The 18,194-nt window shown below is 47.8% G+C and overlaps 2 protein-coding genes across 10 annotated transcripts in view; one reads left to right on the forward strand and one right to left on the reverse strand.

Annotated features, from left to right (window-relative positions):
- The window catches only part of LOC310884871 (dual specificity testis-specific protein kinase 2-like), a 93,440-nt gene that overhangs the window by 31,818 nt on the left and 43,428 nt on the right, over positions 1-18,194 (reverse strand). For 5 of the 9 annotated variants that reach the window (XM_083807324.1, XM_083807328.1, XM_083807325.1 and 2 more), the window contains one exon: positions 15,987-16,691. The exons of 1 other annotated variant lie outside the window; for it this stretch is intronic. In XM_083807324.1, the coding sequence (XP_083663450.1) occupies positions 16,440-16,691 (252 nt within the window). In that variant the 3' untranslated portion in view covers positions 15,987-16,439. Of the gene's footprint in view, positions 1-3,308; positions 12,501-13,028; positions 13,405-15,986; positions 16,692-18,194 lie in introns of those variants that run through there. 3 more of the 9 variants (XR_014574438.1, XR_014574439.1, XR_014574440.1) reach the window with 3 other exon arrangements.
- On the forward strand, positions 4,662-17,569 carry LOC310884881 (ficolin-2-like; the record flags this gene model as incomplete). Its single annotated transcript, XM_083807346.1, is given in 11 exon segments — positions 4,662-4,892; positions 4,894-4,933; positions 4,936-5,058; positions 5,893-6,006; positions 6,445-6,498; positions 9,902-9,937; positions 12,274-12,375; positions 14,626-14,750; positions 15,227-15,356; positions 15,823-15,957; positions 17,321-17,569. Coding segments are annotated over 11 exon segments (1,338 nt in total). The 3' UTR covers position 17,569.

The following is an 18,194-nucleotide window of genomic DNA, read 5'->3' on the forward strand; positions in this document are numbered from 1 at the left end:
GATGGCAGATACAGAGAAGGCGGAAATTACTGAATGCCTTCTTTGCTTCAGTCTTCACTGCTAATGCTAGCCCCCACACACTATCGAGCCTGGAAACAAGAGAGAATACCTGGTGAGAGGAATACTTTCCCTTGGTTGAAGAGGATTGGATTAGAGGTTATTTAGGCAAGCAAGACACCCACAAATCTATGGGCCCTAATGGGATGCACCTGAGGGAGCTGGCAGATGTGATTGCTGGGCCACTTTCCATCATCTTTCAATGGTCATGGTCAACTGCAGAGGTCCCACATGACTGGAGACTTGCTAATGTGACACCCATCTAAAAGAAGGGTCGTAAGGAGGACCCTGGGAACTACAGGCCTGTCAGCCTGAACTCAGTGCCAGGAAAGGTGATGGAACAGGTCATCGTGAATGCAATCATGCAATATATGTGTGTCAACCAGGCAGGGGATCAGGCCCAGCCAGCATGGGTTCATGAAAGGCAAGTCCTGCCTGACCAACCTCATCTCCTTCTTTGACTGGGTAACCGGCCTGGTGGATGGGGGAAAGGCTGTTGGTGTAGTCTTCCTAGACTTCAGCAAGGCCTTTGACATGGTCTCCCTGAGTGTTCTCCTGGAGAAGCTGGCAGCCCATGTCTTGGACAGGTACACTCTTTGCTGGATTAAAACCTGGCTGGACAGCTGGGCCAAGAGAGTGGTGGTGAACGGAGTAAAATCCAGCTGGTGACCGGGTCGTCAGTGGTGTTCCCCAGGGGTTGAGTGTCCATCCTCTTTAATATCTTTACTGATGATTTGGACGAGGGAATTGAGTGCACCCTCAGTAAGTCTGCAGATGACACCAAGCTGAGGGGAAGTGTCAATCTGCCGGAGGGTAGGAAGGCCCTGCAGAGGGACCTGGGATGGGTCGATGGGCAAAGGCCAGTGGGATGAGGTTGAACACGGCTAAGTGCCAGGTCCTGCACTTTGGCCACAACAACCCCATGCAGCGCTATAGGCTTGGGGGAGAGTGGCTGGAAAGCAGTGCAGAGGAAAAGGATCTGGGGGGTGTTGGTCGATGCTCACCTGAACATGAGCTGGCAGTGTGCCCAGGTGGCCGAGAAGACCAACAAAGTCCTGGCTTGTATCAGAAATATTGCAGCCAGCAGGATCAGGGAGGTGATCGTCCCCCTGTATTCAGCTCTGGTGAGGCTGCACCTCAAGCACTGTGTTCAGTTTTGGGCCCCTTACTACAAGAAAGACATCCAGGCTCTGGAGCGTGTCAAGTAACAAGCAAGTAACAAGCAGCAAGTAACAAGTAACAAGTAAGCAAGTAACAGCAGCAAGCAAGAGACAAGACAGACCTAAATATCTTGGATTGCAGAGACGTTACCTCTAGGCCAATCTGTCTCCTCCACTCTAGCTCAGTGGGTCCTTGCCACCCTCGACTGAAGGAGAGAAGTGTGAGGACAGGGATTTTGTGCCACTGCAGAGGAATGCATTCCCGGAAGGTCACAGAGAACATGCAGAATGGACAGGCCATGTTGTTTGGGATAGGCCTCTAGTAACATACAGAAGCTGAAATTGTTTTAACAAGGCTTGTTGGTTTTATCTACAAGGGAGTCGATCAAACACAAAAACATGCTGTTTTTTCCAAAGATCCGTTTCCTAATAACTGCACTGTAACCTACAAAGATCCTTGGGGATACCACCAATACCACAGTTCCAGCCTCAATAGATTTTTACCACTGAAGAGCCCACGACAGATTTACAGATGGAGTGATAATTTACAGATGGAGATGATAATCTACCCTTGCAGATCAGATCCCTCCTTTCCCAGCAAGGCAAGACTGTAAAGCTCCCAGTGGGCACCTGCAATGGTGCTGACTCTCTCAAGTGAACTGTTATCTCACATTGCCCTAAGGAATTTTTGTGTGAGCCTTAAGTGATCTTAAGAAACTGACAGAAACTGGTCCTGCAGATGGACAAGAGCCAAGGAGCAACTGAGTGTGTGCAAAGACAAGAGGTCAACTAGCGGTGATGAGGAAGAGTCACCAACCTTCATCCCCATAACCCCTGGTGACCGCTACGAGGAGACACTGCGGAAGCACAGACGGAAAGAGCTTATGGAAATGACTTAGTAAACTAATTTAGTTGACTTAGTAAACTAATTTTAATATGAAGCGGGGACAGGTTATGCATATGTATAGGCGCATTGTGAAACTTCATGCATATGTAATTCTTTACTGCATATAACCATGGCAAGTTGCCATGTGGCATGCGCACGACTTTGGCGGGACTACCCCCCGTGCTGCCCAGCACTGAATAAACATACCTACTTTACAATCTTACTGATTGTGGAGTCTGTTTTCCGCACGTCAGCCTGAAGTCAGATATGTCAGAGTTTCCGTCTCAGCTCCTCAGCACAAACTGTCTGCCTTTCTGGCACCTTTAGAAGTTGTGTGGCCATGAGACAAAGCAGAGGAATGCCATGACTGGGGCTTGCTGCCTATTGTTTTAGGTATTTACAGCCTTTGCAGCTTTTCTGATGTTTTTGTGAAGCTCTAGCCTCCTGGTGGTAAGGAAGCCAATGTCAAAACTACCAGGAGCCTGGATTTCACCTATGATTTTGAATAAATCAGTGTTAAATCCTCTGTTGTGCAGTTACCATGTTCCGACATGCACTTTTTGAAGATCTGTTGTCATTTGTTTGTTTCTTCTGATTTGCTAAGCTTATTTTCTTGTGGCTTTACAAGTCAGTTAAGTTCTGGAGACTTCACTTGTGACATTTACATCTCTGGAGCTGAAGAGTCATGGTGTTTAGAGGCACTCCCTATTCATGCAATGTACTTAAAACTCGTTTCTGCATTCCCAAAGTGATACTGGACTTTCACAACTGACAGGGGATATTTCCTAGGACTCAAGTGAGAACCTACATAGAAAAAAAGAATTGCTGATGGTGTAAACAATCTGCACTATTTGATCTTCATTAGGACACAGTGTGAGGAAAAACAATTTAGGGCATATTGATCACTGGGCCAATTTCAATATCTACCCTCAGGGACCTGACCTACTTTGGACTGTTTGTTCAATTGCAGTTTTCCCCCTGCTCCCAAAGTTAGCCATGTCCACAAGGACACTGCAGCATTGCCTCCTTGTCTGAAAGCAAGGTGACATCTCCAGGTGTCCCCCAGGCTGGGTGGAGCCCACAGGCTTTAACACCTAGGTGGATACGTCAGTGTTGCCTCCACAATATGCATTCTCAGCCTGATGCAGGTCTGGCCACCTTGATAAGGGATTAACTGGGAAAAGCTGGGGCAAACCTATTCTTACTTTTATTTTTTTTTTTACAGGACAGATCTAGCCAGGAGCCCTTGGCAGATTGTAAGGACAGGATAACCTGTGAGGCCAGTTTAACCATTGCTTTTTTGGAGTGACTTACCAAGGGAAACAGGTAGCTCTTGCTGCTAGATATTGTAACAAAGTATTGCAGCTGTTACCAAGCTCACAGCACAGGACACAGAGTGCTGAGTAGGAGGAGACTTCTCAGTACTAGCAGCTGGCTTTTCTTCATCTTCACCTGCCCCATGGGGCAGAAACAACTGTGTCCCAGACAGGTAGCAGCCTGCGTTGCATGAACATTTGTGATGTAGAGAGGGAGAGAAGAGGAGTGCACAGGGCCCCAGTCAGTTTAAATGACTCTGCATAGACCTCTCCTGCCCTAGCAGATCAGAGACATCTGCTCATCCTTTTTCTCTCTCTCTCTCCTTCTGAAAAGCTGAAGAAAGAAGCTATTCTCATTTCTCCCTGAGAACTGCATACACAACGCTTGCCGTGAATGATATACTTTTTTCCCATTTTAAACAAAACCCAAATTTGAATTCAGGTGTTCAGATCGCGTTCCTTCTGATTTCCTTGCAGGCTTTTTTTTTTTTTTTCCAGACAGGGAAAGGAAAGTAAGACCTGCACTTCCCTTAACAAAATTATGTCTTGGGAACAAAAACAATCATAAACATCTATTGCATTTCTGGGCTGCAGTGGCCACACCCTGGTTGACTGTGATTTTGAGGAACATGGGCCTGACAAAGAGTAAAGTCAGGACCCTGAAGTTCCGAAGAGTGAACTTCAAGCTATTTAAAGCTATTAAAGATGAAATCCCCTGGAACACTATACTTAGGAACAAAGGAGCTGAACAGAGCTGCTAAAAACTCTGCTATAAACTTTAAAGGTTCTGTACATAGAGGTAACAAAAGAGTCAGACTTGAAACAGTTTGAACCTCGTAATGCTGACACAAATGAACAGAGTGCACAACAGAGAAACTGAAATCCTACTCGTTATTACAATGAACAGGAACTGGAGGGGGAAAGAAAAAAAAAGCAGGAAAAAAGTCAGACATGCTCTTCCCACCAAACCTCACTTGGATATGCAGAGTTTTAACTCCAGGTCAGTCCTGGATTACCTATAAACTGAAACCTCTGTTTGAAAGGTTGCAAAGTGATCCAACGCTGCCTGGCAGGCAGAGCATTGGAGCATGAGTCGGGCACTGCAGCTTCTGACTGTGATCTTTGTTGACCTTGGGCTTTTCTTTTCCTAATGTCTCAGTTCCCCCATACACAGAGTAAGTGCTGCTCTTTGAAAAGTGCCACTAGCAGGAAGGAAGAGGGGAGCTGTCTGCATTTAGCTAAATGTATGTTTTTGCCGGTTCATTTCATCTAGAAATACAGTACAGGAGGAGATATGCATCCAAAATTTGCAGAGGCCTGAGACAAGGCAGGCTGGGGCAGCCAGGCAAGGACTTTCCCCATCAGGCCTGTGGAAAGCTGCTTACCTGGGAAAAGCTCTGGAGATGCAGAGTGGGGACCCAGGCATTGGGCAAGCACAGAGGTGGAGCTTACACTGGATTTTTTTATTACGTATAAAGGGCTTAGATGGGTCAATACTAACGACAGTGCCTGGGACATGGAGAAGGAAAGCTGAGCAGAGAGCAGAGAGCTGTGCCAGCAATGGGAAGTGTAGCCCCAGTCCTTCTTGTCCTGCTCAGCATAACAGCCACCATTTGCGATGCCCAGGACACCTGCCCAGGTGAGTGGGGCACAAATCCTACTGTTAATTGCCCTAAGGCAGGCTGTTAGAGCTGAGCTGAGCTGGGGGGGGAAGGGGGGTGGATTTGTTCCTTCTATGCATCTCTTTAATTCAGCTGCAAGTTGGAAGATGGGTGATGAAGTCTCAGTAGTGGCTTCACAAAGCTGCTGGCTCCAACCAAAAGTTTAGCATCCTGCCCACTCACTAGAGGGATCTCCAGGAACAGGCTGCCCCATTCATAGTTTTCCACCCTGTTCTATGTTTTCCATCTGTGGTGCCTTACCTCTGTTATTGGAGGATGCAGAGCAGTATCAACCAAGTGCTTGATGGGTGCCCGGCACCCTGGCAACTTGGGAACACTGCACAACACAGTTTTTGGTCTTTACTCTCCAGAAAGGCAATAGGCGTGATTTTAAACTGATCTGGTGTCAGGAAATCAGGCTAAATCTTTAGAATCCCTTTAAATCAGAATCTTTACTATCCACATGCTCATCAGTGCCATTTACTTTTTGCTGTATTACCCCACAGAGCACCTCACATCTTTTGTTTTATTAAGTTACAATGTATTTGTCATGCATGTAATGTCACATATAACAGCCTTCTTCCACTAAACTCCCCTGAAGCCAGAGAGATCCAGTGTCTAATTCTAATATGCAACAACCTCAATACCGTCTCTTAATACATATAATTATGCCAGACTTCCTTCCTCAGACTGGACATCACTTGCTTATCTTTGCCTTTTGCACTGTTTCTGAAGTCCAAAGGGTTCAGTTTCCTCTCAAAGACATTTCAGAGTCGTAATAATCTCCATGATGACTGTCTTCATTAATTCAGAGGTGAGAATAGTGGGACTAGGTGATGCTGACCGGCTTGCTGTTCTCCAAGGATGCCCAGGGATCCCAGGTGCCTCTGGCTCAAAAGGAGAACCAGGTGTCCCAGGAACAAAAGGTGAGATTTCAAAACCCAGCAGTGAATGCTTTGATATTAGATTGCTTTGTTGCAGGGGGGAGGAGCTGTTGAAGGTCACCTCATACCCATAGGAGTCCTTCAAGGCCTCCCATGTCATAGTGGACTTGTAGGCAAAGTGAGTCACAACAGTAGAGAGAGCCACTCCACTGGGGCAAAAGCCACGGACTGGCTCCCAGATGTACAAAGCTCACAGAAATTCATAAGTGAACTGTAAATTAGGACTTACATTAGCAGTACCTGTGTAGTATAGCTTTAGTAGAAGAAAGGGAGTGAGATATGTTATAAAATATCATCCAATGAACAAAAAACATCTTCCTTGTTTCTGCAGAAGCTGAGGCCTAGCTGCCCAGGCTTCTGTGTCACCTCCCCTCTGATCAGATTACAATATGCACATATAAACTGAGTTTTTCCTTGTAGGAGAAATGGGAACCCAGGGACTCCCTGGGAAAGCAGGACCACCCGGTACAAAAGGTAATGCATAACACACTTGGCTTCAATCTATAAACCCACTGAAGTTCAGGGCATACATAGGGAGACTGGATCTACAGAGATAAAATACCTGAGGGTTGGTCATACTCCAAGAAAGAGCCCTGAAGTAGCATAGACCAGGAAGATTTGGTGCATGCATCTGGCATGGGATGGGTACTAGGAACAGTGTTGTAGGGTGGGACCACAACTCAGAGGAAGATACTACTCTTCTTTTTGAAGTCCCCCTTATCAGCCCCCTATAAGCAGACATCTCTCTACACAGCAGGCTGTGTAAGCAAGCTGGGAGACTCCTAGAGACTCCATGAGACATCCTTGTCCAGATATGAGACAAACCAACCAGAGGAGAAGCGTTACTGGATCTCATGCTTACCAACGCAGATGAACAAATAAAAGAGATTAAGATTGGAGGCAATGTGGGCTGCAGTGACCACACCCTGGTTGACTTTGTGATCTCAAGGAATACGGGCTTGGCTAATAGCAAAGTCAGGACCCTGAACTTCCAAACAGCGAAATTGCAGCTATTTAAAGATCTAGTGGCTGAGATCCCCTGGAACACTGTCCTTAGGGACAAAAGAGCTGAACAGAGCTGGTAACTCTTTAAGGATGTTTTTCTTAGAGCACAAGAACTCTCCCTCCTCCTGTGTAAGAAAGCATGCAGGGAGGGCAGGAAATGAGGATGGCTGAGCAAGGACCTTTTGGTCAAAGTCAAGTTCAAGAAGGAAATGCACAGGAAGTGGAAGAAGGGACATGTGGCTTAGGAAGAGTACAGGTTTGCTGTCTGGATGTGCAGGGATGGGATCAGGAAAGCCAAAGCAAAGATGGAACTGAGATTGGCAAGGATGCAAAGAATGACAGAAAGGGATTCTATCAGTAGGTTGCTCAGAAAAGAAAGGCCAGGGAGAGTGTTCCCCCTCTGATAAATGAGAAGGGAGAACTGCTAACAACAGACATGGAGAAGGCTGAGGTACTCAACAACTTCTTCACTGGTGGTAAGGCTTCCCACATACCTCATTTCCCTGAACATGTAGATGAGGGCTGTGAGAACAAAGTCCCTCCCACTGTAAGTGAAGAGCAGGCTTGAAACCACCTGATGAAACTTAACAATTTCAAGTCTATGGGGTCTGATGACATGCATCCCAGGGTCCTGAAGGAATTAGCTGATGTAGTCACCAAGCCACTCTCCATCATATTTGAAACATCATGGCAGTCAGGTGAAGTCCCTGCTGACTGGAAAAGGGGAAACATCACTCCCATTTTTAAAAAGGATAGAAAGGAGGACCCAGGGATCTACAGATCAGTGAGACTCACCTCTGCGTCTCTCATGGAATGGATGCTCCTGGAGGCAATGGTAAGGCACATGCAAGACAAAGAGGTGATCTGAGACAGCCAGCATGGCTTCATCAAGGGCAAATCATGCATGACCAATCTGGTGGCCTTTTGTGATGGAGTAACTGCATCAGTCGACAAGAGAAGACTGACTGATGTCATCTACTTGGACTTCTGTAAGGTCTTTGACACAATCCCACATGATATCCTGATCTACAAATTGGAGAGAGATGAAATTGAAGGGTGGACCATTCAGTGGATAAGGAATTGGCTTGAAGACCTCACCCAGAGAGTGGCTGTCAATGGTTCCATGTCTAGGTGGAGGTCAGTGATGAGCAGGATACCTCAGGGATCTGTCCTGGGACCAGTGCTTTTCAATATCTTCATCAATGACATAGACAAGGAGATTGAGAGCACCCTCAGCAAGTTTGCAGATGACACCAAGCTGAGTGGTGCAGTCAATAAGACAAAATGAAGGGAAGACATCCAAAGGGACCTGGACAAGCTTGAGAAGTAGGCCCACATGAACCTCATGAGGTTCAACAAGTCCAAGTGCAGGGTGCTGTACCTGGGCTGGGGCAATCCCAGACGTGAGTACAGAGTGGGAGAACTCACTGAGAGCAGCCCTGCAGAGAAGGACTTGGGGGTTCTAGCGGACCGAAAGCTTGACATGATGCAGCAATGTGCACTTACAGCCCAGAAGGCCAACTGCATCCTGGGCGGGATCAAAAGAGGAGTGGCCAGCAGGTCAAGGGAGGTGATTCTCCCCCTCTACTCTACCCTTGTGAGGCCCCACTTGGAGTCCTACACCCAGGTCTGGGGGCCCCAGCACAAGAAGGATGTGGAGCTTTTAGAGCAGGTCCAGAGGGAGGCTGTGAAGATGATCAAGGGGCTGGAGCACCTCTCCTATGAAGAAAGGCTGAGAGAGCTGGGGCTGTTCAGCCCACAGAAGAGAAGGTTCCGGGGTGACTTAATGGCAGATTTTCAGTACTTAAAGAGGTCTTATAAAAAGGATGGAGAAGGACTCTTTACTCGGGTGGATAATGATAGGACAAGGGGGAATGGTCTTAAATTAAAACAGGACAGACTTAGATTAGACGTCATGAGGAAATTCTTCACTGTAAACGTAGTGAGGCATTGTAACAGGTTACCCAAAGAAGCTGTGGATGCCCCATCCCTAGAGGTGTTCAAGGCCACGTTGGATGGGGCTATGAGCAACCTGGTCTGGTGGGAGGTGTCCCTGATACAGGCAGGGAAGTTGGAACCAGATGATCTTTGGGGTCCCTTACAACCCAAACCATTCTATGATTCTATGATTCTGTGATTCCCTATTCTCCACTCCTGGAGTGGAGACAGCTGGCATACAGTGAAGCAAGGAGGGAATAGGGATTTCCTTGCAACGGGCTGACCCCCCTCCACAAAATGAGGAAGTCACTTATTTGATCTCTCTCTGTTCATAGACTCAAGCTGAGAGTAGGGCTGCATAAGACAAGACTGTTGAGCCATGCATTTAGAAGCATTCATAGACATGGTCCAGACTCAGAAAGCAAATCATGTTATTTCCAGCTCCCAGCACATGGTATCATCCAGGAACTGAGTGCTGGCACACTGAACAGCTGGGAAAAGAGCCCCTTTGCATGCTGAATATGTACATATTTCCCTGTCAAAAGCACCCAAGACATCAGCAGAACCCCACAGGAGGAGATTGAAACAGGACACATTGAAACAGCAGCTATTGTCTGAAATCTCACAGGTCACAGGCTTAAAACTGAAAACCAACAAAAAAAAAAATCACTGAGACAGAGGCATGAATCCAGCAGAAGGAGAAGCAACTGTCCTGCTGTTCCTGAGAGATGCTGCTGATTTGGAGAGCAGGCAGGGCCTCGCAGGCTGCCTTCAACTCGGGCACTCACAGAGCACCATGGCTTTGCACCATTTACAACAGCCTCTCCTGTACATTTGGGAAACACAGAGGGCCAGGAGCCTCTACTTAGGGATTTGCTGTAATTCAGTCCCTTTGAGTCATCTGTGACGAGCATTTTTCTCTTGTCTCTTGCAGGAGTGGCTGGAGACCCTGGTTTCCCAGGACCAAAAGGTAAATCATGCTGAGATGAATTTATGATGGGAGCCTGTCTAGTTCAACTTCCACCCCATGCCATTCTAGAGCAACACACCATGTGGGAGCAACTATAGAAAAATAAAAGTACCCCACAGGGTACTGGATGGGCTATTTGACAATAGCTCTCCCCCATCATAGGGCCTGGTCTGCTGGAGCTCCCCATAGAGGCTCAGCCCCAGCCCCTGGTGATGAGAGCAGCCCCTCTCCCAAACCAGCCAGACAGCAACAGAGGCTGCCAACAACTTGGGAGCCTGAAGCTGCTGTCCAGAACCATCAATTACAGACACAGCAGGACTTTGCACACCCCAGCCCAAGGGACCAGACACATTTGGGCAGAACTCTGACGGTCCCTTGCTATGTCAAAAGGCAGAGACTCAGATGAAACCCCATTACTGTTAATGCCACAGAAATTTGTCTCTCTCCAGTGTTATTAATAGGGTAGAGAGTAAACAAGGTGATGTTTATATATATATATATATTTTTTTTTCTGATAACATCATCCTGCATGCTAAGGCCACTGGCACATATAAATGAGCTCTCTCTGCACCGTGGCTTCTCTCACAAGTCTTTGGCTTGTAATAGGAGCCAAATGCTACTGAGCTGGTCACTAGTATAGCACATTTGCTCCAACTGTCACAGCTGCTCCCAAAACACCCACTAAAGACCTCTGCCAGCAGTAACTGTTCCCCTTTTTGTGCTTCTGACCCTGCCTCCTTCCCTGGGTGTGTTTTGATTTCCTTCCCACACCCATCTACTACTGTTCTGTGTGTCCCACCTAAGTAATACTCACTGGCACAAAATGTTTGCACCCCATTTGTCAGGCTGTCTTAGCAGCTAGCAGGTCTGACATAGACATGTATTGCATTACTCTTGTCATTTAGACTTCCTGACCCCTAATCAGGTGTCAAAGGAAAATATATCATACTGGGTCCAAAAATCCAAGAGCAGCGAGGCTGCCACTCCCTGTCCCTGTCCCCAGGTCCAACTGGTAGCCAGGCTGAAGTAGTTCCCAGTAGGCATATACATGAAGAGGACATGTATACACTATATATATATATATATATACACACATAATATAAATATATACACACGTGCCTATAAACAATTATACGAATATACATGTTCATCCTCACCGACAGCCACTCAGAGCACTCACATGAGCACAGAGAGCACCAACAGCTTCATCCTGCTTCCCTCTCTGGCTGAGCAGGGTAGCAGTCCACTGGTGAGAATTTTTCTGCGTAGATAAATCGGTACAAGGGGGATTCCTCCAGCAAGAGGATTCACTTAGTCTAACTAGCAGCTGGATCTCAGTCTCACCAGTTGCTGGCATCTGGACACAGAACCCTGAGGCTGAAGCCCCACTCCAGACCACACACACACACACGCACAACTATTGGAGCACCCCAGCCCCACAGCCAACCCTCTGTGCTCTTGCCCCTGTAGACACCCATGTACCCTCACACCCACAGCAGCATGTTCAGACGCACTCACCTCCTGGAGTCCAGACCACTTCACCAGCTTTGCCTGGGTTGATCTTTGCTAGCCATCACACTCACTTGCACACCTGCACTTATGCCAGTTGCTGCCCCACAAACTTCTGAGCCATGGTCTGGCTCCAGGTGCTGCACTCACACCCCATACACACATGGGCACACAGAATAGAGCTCTCACCCAGGACAGTACTAGAAAAGTTTTTAATAAGATGACAGGACAGACTGTGGTGATCAGTGCAGGGCACAGCCAAACAAGCATACTGACCAGCTATCTAAAATCAACCATTTTTATCCCCTTACCCTCTATTTTCCCTGTCTTCTTCCTTCCCAAATCACCTAAATCCCTCCATTTTCCCACCTTTGGTTCCTCTCCTGAACATCTCACAATAATTCCTGTCCTCTTCCCCTGCATCCCATAACGTGTTGCACTCCCAGGCAGCCACCCCCCTGTGCCTGCCAGGGGATCTGGTGAGTTGTTCCTGTTGACTCAGGCTGCTGGGTGTCACAGCTGGACACGGGACTGAGGCTCTGTGGGGGCAGCCCTGGGAAGCAGCCAGACAAGATACTTGGTTCTGTAATTACAGGAGCCTGTAGCTTGGGTTCCCACCTGCCATTGTCCCTCTGTGCTCTTCTGGATTTGAGCAGATGGGCCTTTGATGGGCTGGGAACCAGCCAGTACAGATCACTAACAAGTTCTTCCTCCTGCCTTTGCTGCACCATGCCTCTTTGTGCATGCAGATGAGCTTATCAATTCACCTAACATCACCGCTCACACCAGTGCAGCAGGATTTGGCTTGAAAAGCAAACAATGTCAAGTTGTGGAAGAGGGAAGGACTAGGTGTGGAAGGCAGAGAGCAATTGATGATGTTGTTTGCCCAACAGGAACAAAAGGAGAGCCTGGGTTTCCAGAAACTTTGGGTGAGTTTCCTCCTTGGTCTTTCATCCCACTGTTGGCTTTGCAGAACAGACTAGTGATGACAAGCAGTAAGGCAGAATCCCTGCATCGGAAGTCAGGACAGGGCAGCAACTAATTCAGAGTGACACTGAAGGACAGAGTAAGGAGATATTACTGTTTACCTATTTGCTTCTCTCAGCCACATGCAGCTTCTGCATGGCTATTTGTAATCCACCCAGACCAGATCAGATAGAACAGTCACGTCCTGTGAGTGCTTCTTAAATAACCTGCCCTCTGTGTGACCTGTAGAAGGTCTGTTTTGGTCCTTACAGCCACAGTATCCTGGTTTCCAAGATGAAGCCACTAAAAATACAAGAGGTTCTGTCTAGACATCAGGAAGCACTTTACAGTGCATGTGACAGAGCACTGGAACTGGTTGCCCAGAGAGGTTGTGGAGTCTCCTTCTTGGAGATCTTTAAAATCTGCTTGGATGTGGTCCTGGGCAAGCAGCTGTAGGTGGCCCTGCTTGAGCAGAGAGGTTGGATCAGATGGACCCAGAGGTGCCTTCCAGCCTTAGCCGGGGAGGGGAGGGGAGGGGAGGGGAGGGGAGGGGAGGGGAGGGGAGGGGAGGGGAGGGCAGGGCAGGGCAGGGCAGGGCAGGGCAGGGCAGGGCAGGGCAGGGCAGGGCAGGGCAGGGCAGGGCAGGGCAGGGCAGGGCAGGGCAGGGCAGGGCAGGGCAGGGAAGGGAAGGGAAGGGAAGGGAAGGGAAGGGAAGGGAAGGGAAGGGAAGGGAAGGGAAGGGAAGGGAAGGGAAGGGAAGGGAAGGGAAGGGAAGGGAAGGGAAGGGAAGGGAAGGGAAGGGAAGGGAAGGGAAGGGAAGGGAAGGGAAGGGAAGGGAAGGGAAGGGAAGGGAAGGGAAGGGAGCATCAGTTGACTAAATCTCCCTGAGCTAGAATCAAAGCAGAGCTCCAGCCCACTCTGGCTACGTTTGGATGCCGTAAGAACAGAATCCCATGCAGAGGCTCAAACAGATTGGAGAGCTGCAGTAACACCTGAAAGAGAGAGATTAGGATGCCATGAACTCACCGCCTCACTGCCTCAAGCACTCTAATTCAGTTCTACATTTCCTGGGCACGTAAAAACATTTGACTAATAAGTAATAGGCCACATCCAGGAGCAGACCTCCATTATGAAGGACACCCAGGCTCACAAGACAGCCTGGCACAGCTGTGTGCCCACACATCAGATGCTCATCATGCTCAGACACTTGTATCACCACTACCATGTCATGGAGCAGCTCTGGAGTGCAGAGGCAGGTCCTGCCTGCAAGAAGTGGACAGTGTGTCCCACCAGGGCAATGAGTCGTCTCACCCACACACCATGCACTGGCACAGCACTGGGTTCTGGGTAGAGCAGGGGTCTTCTTATCTGATACACTGAGGATGCTCAGTGTAAATCTTCCCAGACTTTCTCCTGCGAAATCATACCACAAATGCAGCTGTAAGCTGGGATCATAGAATCACATAATGGCTTGGGTTGGCAGGGACCTAAAGCTCTTCCAATTCCAACCCCTGTCATGGGCAGGGATCCCTCCCACCAGCCCAGGCTGCTCAAAGCCCCATCCAGCCTGGCCTTGAGCACTTCCAGGGATGGGACATCCGCTGCTTCTCTGGGCAGCCTGGGCCAGTGTCTCACCTCCCTCAGAGTAAAGAATTTCCGTCAATCCTTTGGCACCCATGAATCTGAGCTGCTGTGGATTTGGTGAGGAAAAATAAATATATACATAATATAGATGTATATATTCAAAACTGCCCCCTGTTCAATTCACAAGAGATGAGCTGAATGGTATTTTCTGTGTTACAGGTAGGTGGGGGTTTTTTGTGTGTCACAGTTCCTATGCTGCCAGCTACCCCCACACCTTCAGTGCCCCACATTCCTGAGTCCAAACAAATTCCTGGATCTTGAGTTTGTCATCCCGCTTGGAGCAGCTCCATCACCCAGAGCCTCTAAAGACCCCTTGCAGATGAAAGGGGTCTGAGCCCATTAGACTATCTCTTAGAAAGAGCCCATCAACCCTGTGACATATTGACTCGGGGAGTAGCAGGATTTGTCTCCAAGTAGATGTGCACCAGAGTTCTGCAGTGCAAAGAGCCAGCTGGGAGACTGAAGGCCCAAAGAAGCTAGTTCAGAGCATGAGGCTGATGTGCTCTCCAGCTGCAGTGAGCACATCATTATTCTCTCCACTTTCACTCTTTCTCTGATTTGCTCACAAGCTAGGAACTGCCAAGAGCTGCTGGATAAAGGCAAGATCCTGAGTGGATGGTACACTATCTACCCCCAAGGCTGCAATGCCACCACTGTCTTCTGTGATATGGACACAGACGGTGGAGGATGGATTGTGAGTAGGATGAAGGGATGGAAGCTTTTATAACCCTACAGCAATTTTTATTAAGGCTCTAAATGATAGCACTAAAATAGCAACAAAAAGGAAGAAAAGTATCAAAGACAGGAAAAACACATAATGAAGCCATGTCAGAGAGGTGACAGCCGAAGTTCATGTTAAACCTGGGTAAATCTATGTGAATACAGGGGATTCTCTTGGGAGAGATCTCTGGGAACAGACTGAGCACCACGAACTCTCTTCCATTCCTGCTTAAGTCAGAAAAATCCCTCCTCATTTCCAAGCATAGATGAAGCAAATTTGTGAGAGAGATTTCCCTGTCGGTTCAGTCCTCTCAGCTACCCTCTGGCGTGGCCCAACGCAATGGGAGAGTTTGCTGCAAAGGGCTGTGCCACCCGTTCTCTGCAGTCAGGCAATGGAGCTTCTTTTAGTGAAGAATGGCCTGACAGGGGTGAGACTCTTATTTCCTGCAGGTTTTCCAGAGACGCTCGGATGGATCAGTGAATTTTTTGCGAGATTGGTATTCATACAAGCGAGGATTTGGCAACCAGCTAACAGAGTTCTGGCTGGGGAATGACAACATCCACTTCCTCACCTCTCTGGGTAAGGTCTGCCTCCTTCCCCAGGCTGGGGCTGTTAGAGTGCACTCACTGCGCAATGTTAGGCCATTAAAGACTGAACTTCTTGCATCTCTCTTGGGCCCCAGCAGTTAATTTTAAACAGCATGCAGGCTCTTGCAGTCCATTGCACACAGGAAAATTACCTCTAAAAAAGGTAAAACTACAAGTAACAGAAGTGAATGAGCTGTCTGCATGACTTATCCTGGAGAAAGGCCAACACATCTACTTACTAGTACTGTTTGTGATGACAATCATGTTCACAAACAGCCTGGAACTCACAATTATGTGCAGGACAGATGGTTCTACAGCAATTTGAAATATATCATAATCTCTCAAGTAGTGGTAGCTCCTCTTGAGTTATCTCAGGGCTCCTTAAACCCGTCACCCCTGAATTCCATTTGCCTACTTACCACCAGCCCCACAGAACTGCTCTCCACCTTCTCTTCTAGGAAATTGTGAACTCCGTATTGACCTGAGAGACTTTGAGAACAACTACTACTTTGCCAAGTACGCTTCTTTCAGAATTTTAGGAGAGTCTGAGAAATACAAACTAGTTCTAGGAGACTTCCTTGGTGGAAATGCTGGTAAGTTAGCAGCTTACTAGGAAAGACCATTTCCCAAAGCAATTCAGAAGCATTCAGTATTTACAGTACAGAGTGTTGTCATGCACCATCTACATTTGGGGTCAATTTTTTAAAGCTGCCTAAGGCACCCAAGGTACAGAGTGACCTCTGGGTGCAGGGAAGGAAGGGGACACCCATCACCCACAGAAGCGTGACCCAGAGCAGTAACTAAAAGCCCTGCCACAAAGTTTTGCAGCAAATGCAGAGTCTGGCTCTGAGCAGTGGGACACATAGCATTCCCACACCTTCACAGCAGCCAGGCCAAGTTCTGCTTTCAGTTTTATTGGACATAAATATTTACCATGAAGTTTTGGTATTTCTAGGGCTGGGGTGATATTCAATACTTTCAGCATCAGCACATCCTCCTAACTCCTGATGTGTTTTTTGTTTGTTTCTTTCTTTCTTTAAAAAGCAAACAAATCCTCTGCAAAAGTCAATACCCTTCATGTGAGAATGAGTGAAACCAACACTTGAGATAGCACTGCTCCATGTTTATGTAGCTTTGTACACTGCAACTCTTTCTGACAGTCCAGATCAGACAGTAAGTCTGCAGAGAATCCAAGTGCTGTAAGAGTTGTGTAACTGCAACCAGAATCTGGCCCATTTGTTCCGCAGGCATAGATAAGTTCTCCATGTGTGTCAGCAGTCCTAGCAGAGCTCAGGATACTCCTTTTCTCTATGACCAAGGAGGATACCTAGGTAAACAGGAGAACAGCAGGATTTATAAAAACTGCCTTGCAGTTTTTACAGAAAGGATGTAAACTGTTGGAGAGTGTCCAGACAGCGACGAAGATGGTGAAGGGACTATAAGGGAAGACATATGAGGAGAAGCTGAGGTCACTTGGCCTGTTCAGCCCGGAAAAGAGGAGGCTGAGGGGAGACCTCAACGCAGTCTACAACTTCCTCGCGAGGGGGAGTGGAGGGGCAGGCGCCGATCTATTCTCTTTAGTCACCAGTGATAGGACCCGTGGGAATGGTGTCAAGCTGAGGCAGGGGAGGTTTAGGCTGGACATCAGGAAGAGGTTCTTCGTTGAGAGGGTGAGTCGCCCACTGGAACAGGCTCCCCAGGGAAGTAGTCACTGCACCAAGCCTGTCTGAATTTAAGAAGCGTTTGGACTGTGCACTTATCACATGGTCTAAAATTTTGGGTAGACCTGTGTGGTGCCAGGAGTTGGACTCGATGATCCTTATGGGTCCCTTCCAACTCAGGATATTCTATGTTCTATGATCCAGCAAGGCCCACTGATACCTTGCAATGATGCACAGAAACATTAAGTTCCCTTTTGCACTACTGCATTAACTGTGAACTTGTACTCCCCTGCAGGAGACTCCTTATCATACCACAAGGACATGCCATTTTCAACAACAGACCAGGACAACGACATGAGCTCCTTTAATTGTGCCATAGCCTATAAGGGAGCATGGTGGTACAATGACTGCCACTACTCTAACCTGAATGGGATGTACTGGCTGGGCGTTCATGGGAGCTATGCTGATGGTATAAACTGGAAGACCGGCAAAGAATACCACTACTCCCATAAGCAAACAGAAATGAAATTCAGGCCACTGTAACAGGGAAAGAGGATGTCTGACTGGTACCAACACATGCCACTCAACAGCCAGCAGAAGACAGAAAACATAATGTTATTTGAGGGCAAAACTGAACAAAGAATGATATTGTAAGTTGTGGCTTTGGCCCACAGCAGCTTTTAGAAAGCAGAAGCTCTACAGATGCTGACTAAGCTTGAGCATCTTTTTTCTGAAAAATCATTGCCTTGATTTAAAGACCAAGTGATGGTAAGGCTACTGCATCTCAGCAAAGCTCTCAGATGGTATTTCCTTCAGTGGCAAATACTGGTAATTTTCCTTCTAATCCATGTATTTGAAGCCTTCAGTGGTTTTGCAGCCTCTTTTTCTGTTGGACCCAAGAGTGATCTGAAAGGCACTGAATTCTCACCCCTCCCTGCAGGCCATGCTGGAGCTATGATGTAGCCTGAAATGGAAAGGACTGAGCTTCCAGTACAGTGCTGTTAGCACTGTCACCTCCCTGCTTCCCTTCCCATTGTCTCACACACCATGTACTCCAGGAACCACAGTGACATTGCCCACCAAGATCCAGCTGCAGCCAGGCCCAGAGCCAGCTTCAGCCATTCCCAAGGCATGTTTTCAGCATCTCGTTCTTAAGCCGCCATGGACCA

Source organism: Anser anser (assembly GCF_964211835.1).
Source record: "Anser anser genome assembly, chromosome: 21".
Lineage (NCBI taxonomy): Eukaryota > Metazoa > Chordata > Aves > Anseriformes > Anatidae > Anser > Anser anser.